The sequence below is a fragment of the Kryptolebias marmoratus genome, linkage group LG13 (genome assembly GCF_001649575.2).
Source record: "Kryptolebias marmoratus isolate JLee-2015 linkage group LG13, ASM164957v2, whole genome shotgun sequence".
NCBI lineage: Eukaryota > Metazoa > Chordata > Actinopteri > Cyprinodontiformes > Rivulidae > Kryptolebias > Kryptolebias marmoratus.
This window is the reverse complement of record NC_051442.1, coordinates 1784588-1793815: the sequence shown is the minus strand read 5'-3', so window position 1 is coordinate 1793815 and position 9228 is coordinate 1784588. Positions and strand designations below refer to the sequence as shown.

Below are 9228 nucleotides of genomic sequence, written 5' to 3'. Positions count from 1 at the left end.
CTTTGTCAAAAAAAATGCAAGTTTTAACAATAACTATCTTTCTAAATTCTTATATTTTTCTATCAACAGTGAGAAACGGGTCCAGAACATATCCAGTGCAGGGTTGTGTCACTCCAATAACATCTGAAACTGTTGACAGCATTCTGAGTTTTCTTTTTTTAAATACTTTTGGTTCCATCACTGATGATATGAGTTCTTGTAACACCAGTAAGTGTATTCGTTCACCAGATAGTCCAACTACAACACCAGGCAGCACAACCTCAACAACACCAGGTAAGAGCAGAAAGTTTGGAAATGAATGAAAATCTACTCTATAATTACAAGTTTACAAAAGTAGTTATTCACATTTAAGTCATTACAATATTTCAGTCTTCAATTTTTTTTAATTTACCCTACCATTTCATAAAAACAGACATTTGATGATTGTACTTGTCTTTCTCCTGATTGCAGCTCCATCCCTGCAGTGTGTTTCCTGCACAGATCCAGAGTGTACAAGCACAGAACTGGTGACATGTGACTCAGGGTCCATGTGTATAACAGCTTCCATTCAAGGTATCCTCTTTTTACAAAAATTAGTTTTCTGTAAAACGCTGATTTTAACATTAACATTAACATTTTTTTTTTCCAAAATTACAAACCTACACTTTGACTCTGCAGCCAATTTGACTGGAACAGCAGAACAACGAATCTACATGGACTGTGCACCATCAGCTCTGTGTCCAACCACAGGCAATCGCAATTTTTCAGTCAACTTGGGTTTCTCAAGTGCAACTGCATCTGCTCTCTGCTGCAACACCAGCAACTGTAACTCAGAAACTCTACCTTGTAAGATTCATCATACAGATGGAAAACATGATTTTGAACTTCTTCTTTTTCAGATGTGTGTAAAACTTCTTCATACTGTTTTTGTTCTCCTGCAGTTCCCAGCCCTCAATCCAATAATGGACTGGAATGTTTTGTTTGCGACCCCACAACTTCTGTTTGTGACTCTACAGTTCAATGTTCAGGAGATGAGACCAACTGTTTCAGCGCAAATTGTGAGTTTCTAGCTGAAGTGGTTCACAAAATCTAGTTTCTCTGTATTTTTATAGAGTGCGATGTTCAAGCCAGAAAAATATACGGGAAGACTTTTTTTTAGGTCATATGTTACATCACACAAGAGGTCTATCCTAATTTAAAATATTATCTACGGTTGCTAATTTTAAAAACAAAATAAAATCTCAAACATGAGCGACAGTTTTGCATGTAAAATAAAATATAAACAAAACTCATGAAAATATGTTGTGAAGCCATAACTACAGTGTGGATTCAAATGTTTTTATTATTAAAAAACACCTTTTTTAAATAACTAAATTGATAAACTAACAAATTTTTCATCAACAGTGAGAAATGAATCCTCAACTTATCCGGTGCAAGGCTGTGTGAATTCAAACACGTTCACAGCTGCTGGTTCACTGCTTCAAATACCATTCCTGGAAAGTCTTGGTTCCATCACCGATGGACCGAGCTCCTGTCGCAGCAGTCTGTGTAATTCACCAACAACACAAACACCAAGTGCAACCATAAATATTCCAAAACCCACCGGAGAGCCAGCACAGTCGGCCAGCAGTGATGCTTCGAGTGTCAGACTGGGGGCGCTCTATCTGTTGCTCGGACTGGTCATCTTTCCCTTTTAAATGATGATAGATGAAGAACAATCTTTGAACCTGTAAAGAATTGTTATTACTTTGAAATAATTTTTTTTTCTGCCATCTTATATTTATTTGCTTCATGATATTTTTTCAACTGAGACAGTGAGATTGAGATGAGACAATTTATTTTTTCACATGCGTTAAATTTCCAATTTTTCAAATGTTCCCTGCAAATTATTTAAATTTTGTAAGACATTATAAAAACAAGAATATTTATTAAAATCACATGTTTAAGTGTCTATTGGTAATTCTTTTTATGCTACATTTACAAACTGTTTCCTTTGTTCTAGTTTTTTATTAATAACTGTTAAAGCTCAAATACTGCCACATGTATAATACATGGCCCTTGTATTATAGTGAGACTGGACCTTAAAGGAGACTAGTGAAAAGTTAGATTTAAGTTGCTGTCACATCATGAGATTTAATTTGGACAGGGAAAGAAATGAAACTATATATATATATATATATATATATATATATATATATATGTGTGTGTGTGTGTGTGTGTGTGTGTGTGCAAATAGGTCAAATTTAAGAATTTGTGTGAACTTAGACAGTGCGGTTTCCTACCGGCAACAATTGAGTATAAAACCTACATTTTCTCTAATAAAACATATTAACACATATTATGTGTCAAAGAGGTCTAATGAGTGAACGCATGCACTTATTTTGCAGGGAAAAATCTGGGATAACATTAGTTAAAGGAATGCAATATTTTGGGTGTAAATAATCTTAAGATCAAAATTGCCTAAATGAGCCTTTAAATAAGCATTGTACAGGTAATATTATTAAATTTGTTGGAGAAATAAACAAAGGTTGTTAACAAATAATATAAAACTTATGTTCCCAGTCTAAGAGGTTTTTTTCTTTTTGAGTACTGAAAAAACCCCAAAAAACTAAGGTACACTACTGAGTTTGTTGAATGCCACAGCAAAGGAAGACATAATGTATGTGACACAGGGACGCCACTCACTCATTCACCAGGAAACGACATTTGGTTGACAAAAAGTAGACAGCACAAATAAACACACCTATGTCTGATTTCCCCTAACAAGGGCAACTTCAGAGTGGAAGAAGAGTCCTGCCCCTCCCTAAAAATTATTTTCAGAACCCAGTTTGTGCATCAAAGTGAAGTAGTTTATATCTAGCTAGCATCTCTCCACCTGTGCTACAACCTCAAGCTCAATCCCGTAACTGACATTCCATGTCCCAGAGGCTAGTTTTAGCAACTGGGCATCAAGGACTCTACTTCAAACCTCAGCCCAAAATGCACTTGTCACCTGTTTAACCCTGGTCATCAGGGCTCCCTGTCCTGCATGTTTTAGATGTTTCTTTGCTTCAACACACCTAATTCAAGTTTTTTAATACTTCATGAATAAGTTATAAAGTAATGCAGAAACTTATTCATGACCTATTTATTTAAACCTCTAAAGCATCCAGGCTACCTTACAGAACCTCCAGCGGGTGGTAGGTTTAACTGCTACAATCAGAATCACTATTATTAGCAAAGTTTAGGTGCACAAACAAAGAATTTGCCATTGGTTCCAAGCGCTCACAGCAAGCAGACATCAAGTACAATATATAATCTTAGAGTAAATAGAATAAAAGGTAGAAGGAACAGTATGTACATGTATGTGTATGTACAATAACAAACAGGTTGTGGTGCAGCAATTAGGCTTATTTGTTTCACAGCAGAGTAGCTGACTACTTAGAATGTGAGGTGTTTGTTTTGTTCATCAGAAAGACAGCCTTGGGGAAGAACTGTCTTTGTGCGGCTGGTATTTGCTAATAGTGTTCTATAGTGTTGACCTGAAGGTAAGAGAGTGAACAGCCTGTGTCCAAGATGTGTGGGGTCTTGTAATTCAGGCTTTGGCACTGAAATCTGGTGCTATCCCAGCATCAATCTTTTGCTGAGTCAGAGTTGTGGTTGTAAATTAAGATTAATTTTAATTATTACATGGAAGATTATAGACTTTCCATTGAGGCAGCCAGGTGACCAGAAAAAAACCCCACATAGAAAACAATGGGTTTAGAAATGAAAACAAGGAAAAAGACCCAGTATCAAAACACAAAAACAACGAAGCAGTACAGAAAGACTACACTACTGTATTTGTTTTTTTCATATCTGTCTGTTCCTTGGAAAATAAGATGAATTCAAAGAACAAGTCCCTCTGCTACTTGAGCCATGTGATGTGACAAGCACAGCACCCCTCCCATGTGTAGTCTACTCTCCTGACATCTAGATAAAATATATTTAACCAAATTGCATCTTCTGCACAAGAGATACAGAATTTCACATCAAGTTATATATTTAGCAGATGTGAAATGACAAAAATTTGTTACTTGTTTTATGACGTGGAGCAAATTATCAAATGTCGTCAGAGCACAGGGCATTCTTTTCTTGATTCTCTTTAGGATGCATCACCTTAGAGAACACCTCTTGTTATCTCATCTTTTACACCCCAACACACCTGCCTTACATTTGTGTGCACTTTATTAGTTGTTCTATTTGTGTTCCATTCCTGCATTTAGGTGAGGCATTTGCCACACCTGCTGATGGAGTAAACTTAGTGAATGTTATTCCAGACTGAAGGAAGAACAAGAACTACAGACGGCACTGAAACAGTTTGACAAAACAAAAGATAATTAAAGAAATTATTTCAATCATGAATCAGTTTTCAAAACAAACATACATCTGAGTCAGTTAACCTTTGTTTTTTCTTCGACTGGGATGTATGAAACAATGCTCTGACAAGCAGCAATAACCTTAGGCCAAAAGGACAGACAAATTTAACAACAATAATCCTTGGCTGACCTTGAGTCAAACTTAAGGCGCTTTCACAAAACAGATCAAGCCAGGGCTTAGACGCCCTTGTGTCATCTCAGTGTGATTTCTGAGTTGGCTGATGTGGCATGGAGGGTTGAAGCCAACCTACCGCTGTTGGACCTTTATGCTGCCAAGTGATGCAGAAAGAAACCTGTAACTTTTATAATGATTCCAGTGTCGTTATCGTCATCATATTATCAATATGTAATTGACTCTGTGTGTGTGAGTATGCTTGTTTGTAAGAATGTTAGTAAAATATCCCATGAACCACTGGATATAATGTAATCACTGGATGTGCTTCTACATTTGATTAACTTTTAGAGTCAACTTGATTTAAGACTTGACAAACACAAAAATGACTTTAACTCAGACAAATTTACAGCTAAAGGCTGCTGTGGAAATAACAGACTCAACTTCAACACGTAATTTAAAATCTTAGCAGACTGTGCAAGATCTTTGTTTAAAACTTTGCCATACAAGAAGATCGGCGATATGCATTCCTTCAAGAAAAGCTAGTTTCCTTCTGTATGTGTTGCCTCATGCTATATTCCACATATGGTAAAATGAGTAAGTAATACAGAATATCTATTCAACAAGCAACTCCTGAGCCAGGTACAACCATTTTAAAAGAGTTTTGTTTCCTACAAAGCTGACAAAACCTCAAATAGTTTTTTTTCTGTATATGATGCTAAGGATATGCAATGCATACCAAAGCTAGTTCCATATCTTGAGGCTAATATTAAGCTAGTTGAAGTCTTTATTTGTCATTTAGACTGTCTTTGGTAAACCATGACAGAGCAGGTGGGTAATTGAGTCATTCACTTCATCTGGGAAAATGGCTGCACTATGGATGAAAAAAAAAGCAAAAGTCTTGAAAATTAGCTAAGGTTGCTGCAAGACTCAAGATGGAAAGCAGAAAATCAGTTTAAAAGCATTGCTGTAACTTAAGATTACAATGTGAAAAATCATTAGAGGTTAAAGAAAACTTTTTTCTTCAAGTTTTTCAGAGGAATGAAAAGGTAAAAAACATAAGGGCTGCTCACATCTTTTCAACGGAGTCAAGTTGCCTTTGGCTATTTTTTCACTGAACAAGAGAGCTTCAGTATCATAAATCTCAGCAAGAAGCTTTGAGGCTAAACTGTGACAAACTGCAGGCTTGCTGTCCTTGATAAAGTTGCTGTTGACAAAAAAGGTTTACAAACTATTTTCCAAGGCCCTGAAAACCTCAGTATTTTTTTGGATGATACACTTCCAATTAATGTTGAGTAGCCCTGTAATAAAATATTTAGAGTGATTTGTAACTCAAAAAATACTTTCTTTTACTCAGAATTGAATTGCATCTTAATACTTTTGGTTTGTATACATTTTATATGCAATTTCCAGCAGATTTCGTAACCTGTTGTCACACTTAAAAATTAACCTCATATACACTTGTGGGGTTTTTGGGTTTGCTCTTTGTTTTGGTTTTGTTTCATTTTTTATTCTGTTATCTGGTTGTTTGTTTTCTGTCTTTTGTGTTTATGTTTCATTCACTCCTCCTCAGTCTCCCTCTCGGTTTCCCTGCCACGCCCATCTCCACCTGCCTGTCATTATCTCTACTCGCCTGTTCCCACTTACCTCGTCATCCTCAGTACTTCGTTTCTGTCCTGCCCGTTCCTGATCCTGATCCTGTTCCTGTTCCTGTTCCTGTTCCTGTTCCTGTTCCTGCTCCTGCTCCTGCTCCTGCTCCTGCTCCTGCTTCTGCTCCTGTTTCTGTTTCCTGCCCGAGTTTTGATTTAGTTAATATTTTCATTTGTTTGCTGCCACGTCAGCCTTTGTTTTTCGTTTTAATAATTTGTTTAATAAATTAGTTTTCTTTTATTATGAGTCTGCGTACTGGGTTCGTCTCCGTCATCTCCACCCAACACGACAATACTCCAACAGCATTTACCTTCACTATTACTTAAATATTTTGCAAAGTCTCCCAAAAAGTATTTTTTGTGAATCCAGCTACATCTAGTTTGTATTGCTTAACCTCACACATTAGCTTGAGCTCATTTCTTGAATTCCAGGTGACATTCCTTGTACCTGGAATCAACTAATGACAGCACGGATCTGAACTCCCAGGCCCTCACCCTGTCCTTCTCCACCCAGCTCACATTGCACCTGACATCAACTTCTCTCTCAGCATGTTGTGGGCTCATGCAGACGTGAAACCCTGCAGGTGTGTCTTGGCTCAGGTGGGTCTTGGCTCAGCTGAGATTCTGGCTCCAGAAGGTGCTCTGGTTTCCCTGTTCCTAGCAATGAGCAAAACTAAAAAGCAAAAATAACCAAGTCTTAAGGTAATCTAGTCAAGTGGCTGGTTTAAACTTGTCTGACGGTTGGAAAATAAGTTTGAAAATTTCATGAAAAACAAGTGTATATGTTAACAAGTTATTTTTAGGCTGAAAACAACTAAAGGGAGAAAAAATAATTCTGAGATTCAAAATGAGATATACCTTTTAATTTTATACTCGATTGTTAAGGTGCAGTCCTTAAAATTTTGAGTTTAACCAGGGGCAGCTTTATGGTCATGTCTAAAGGTTTTTTCTAAGTTGTGATGGTCCTAAATTATTTTATACAGACAAAAGAAGAGATCGGAATTCAAGAGCAAAAAGTAAATATTTTTAAAAGAAGTGTGGAAAAAATGTGACGCTGATATATAAACAAAAAATTCACAAACCAGATGATTACTGAAGGCTGGTTGGTTGGTGCAGTTATATGCAAATTTTTGACTGACGTGTTTCAGAAAAGGTGTGCCAAGATGTGTTGAGTTCTTGACGAGAGGCTCTCACAAAAGGAAAGGGGAGTGTCTTTAGGTGACAAAGAAAGATTTTACAACACACCCGGACAATGATTTGACATGATCCATATAAAACAAGTATCGCAGGATTTAGTTCAGATTTCAATTACACGACACAATGAGGATCATTTTTTACCTGTCTCTCATCTGGGCGCTCACCAGCACAGGTAACTAAATTAATATAATCTTTATAACAGTTTCTGCAGAATAAAATGAAGTTTAAAGGTTTTTTTTTTCTTTTCAATAGTGTAAATCCTAAACTGAAAAACTTTAGAAGAGTTAAGAAGAGACTTGTTGCTTGGTGTCAGTTAGGACATTTTACAGTGAAACAACTGAAGAACAGTTATAGTTTAATTGTTGCAAATTTAGAATTTTAAAGTAATTTTTTTATTTTGAGGTGTACGAACACTTTATTCATATTCAGTACATTTAACAATCAGTCATTCTTAAATTGATTGTTGTTTTCCTGAATGTAGCTGGAGCCCTACAGTGTGATGCCTGCACAGATCCAGAGTGTACAAGCACAGAATCGGTGACATGTGACTCAGAATCCATGTGTATAACAGCTTCCATTAACGGTATCTTCCTTATTTCATTTAGTACTTTACTGAAAATTGCATCTTCAATGCTATAAGAGTCTGTATGTTTTCCATCATTATTAACAAAGTGCACTTTAACTCTGCAGCCACAGAATTTGGAAATACTCAACAACGAATCTACATGGGCTGTGCACCACCATCTCTGTGTCCAAGCACAGGCAGTCATACTTTTTCAGTCAACTTGGGTTTCTCAAGTGCAACTGCCTCTGCTTTCTGCTGCAACACCAACAACTGCAACTCAGAAACTCTACCTTGTAAGATTCATCTTGTCCATAAAAAACAACATTCGGATCTTCTGCTTTCTTTCTGTTATCCTGAAAACATCTTCATGTTGTTGTGTGTGTGTTTGTCTTCTAGTTCCAAGTCCACAACCCTCTAATGATTTGAGGTGTTTTGTTTGTGACTTTCCCACATCTAAATGTGACACTGATATACCATGTTTGGGAGAAGAGAGCAAGTGTTTCACAGGATCAGGTGAGTTTTATTCAAAAGCATAACAAATACAATCTCTGAGTCAATGTTTTAACACTTCTTTAACATTGTGAAAACTACGGTAAAACAAAAATATTGCAACTCTTTTCTCAAATTTTCATCATGAAATGGGATATATCTAAGATAACATCAAACACAATTTAAATTTTTATTTTTGAAAGCTTCTAAAATGTAAATGTGTTGATAATGAAAAGAATACATAATGTTATTTTTTTTTCAAATAATATATTATTAAAAACAGCTCTTTTGAAAATACTAATGAACAATCACAATGGTATAACTCAGTAAGGGACTGATCTATGTGACAAGTAAAATACTAAAATTAACTTCATGATTGAATTAAAATATGTTGTGAAGTCAAAATTACTAATTAGATAAAATCATATATTAAAATAACTAAAAATGTATGTCATTTCTTTTTTTTTTTTGAAACAAAACTTTTACATATTACTTTTTGATCTACAGTAATGAATGGATCCTCGGAATATACGGTGAAAGGCTGTGCCTCTCCAAACACATGTGAACGTTTTAAGATTCTACAGTTTCTACCATTCCTGGAAAGTATTGGTTCCTTCAGCAGAGTACCAGAATGTTGTAATGGCAAACTGTGTAATCGTATACCAGCAGAACTTCTGCCATTATTCCCAACCAGAGATTTGACCACCAGTATTGCAACAACTACAACTCCTGCATTTACAACAACTACACCACAAACAACAATCTCTGCCCTGACAACACCAAATTTACCAATCAGAACGACTACATCAACAACTACCGCTACTGTGCAAGAAACAACAA

General features: G+C 36.1%; 2 protein-coding genes across 6 annotated transcripts in view; both read left to right on the top strand.

Annotated features, from left to right (window-relative positions):
* The window catches only part of LOC108228271 (hexokinase-2), a 26528-nt gene that overhangs the window by 13971 nt on the left and 3329 nt on the right, over positions 1 to 9228 (top strand). The gene's annotated exons all lie outside the window — the stretch shown is intronic.
* Positions 35 to 1930, top strand: LOC119617635 (threonine-rich protein-like). Of its 3 annotated transcripts, none has more exons than XM_037979229.1 (5): positions 35 to 249; positions 451 to 552; positions 658 to 825; positions 921 to 1037; positions 1384 to 1930. In XM_037979229.1, the coding sequence occupies exons 1-5, from the start codon at positions 189 to 191 to the stop codon at positions 1674 to 1676; spliced, it is 741 nt and encodes a 246-aa protein (XP_037835157.1). In that variant the 5' UTR covers positions 35 to 188; the 3' UTR covers positions 1677 to 1930. The 3 variants fall into 3 exon arrangements, with proteins under 3 accessions (XP_037835157.1, XP_037835158.1, XP_037835156.1); XM_037979230.1 differs by having other exon boundaries at positions 35 to 273; positions 910 to 1037; XM_037979228.1 differs by having other exon boundaries at positions 36 to 273.

What these genes read in the sequence shown, in the direction of transcription:
- LOC119617635 (XM_037979228.1), top strand. Translation starts at nt 189, where the DNA reads ATGAGTTCTTGTAACACCAGTAAGTGTATTCGTTCACCAGATAGTCCA. An exon ending in CACAACCTCAACAACACCAG is followed by an intron (nt 274 to 450) that starts GTAAGAGCAGAA and finishes TCCTGATTGCAG; the next exon opens with CTCCATCCCTGCAGTGTGTT. An exon ending in TAACTCAGAAACTCTACCTT is followed by an intron (nt 826 to 920) that starts GTAAGATTCATC and finishes GTTCTCCTGCAG; the next exon opens with TTCCCAGCCCTCAATCCAAT.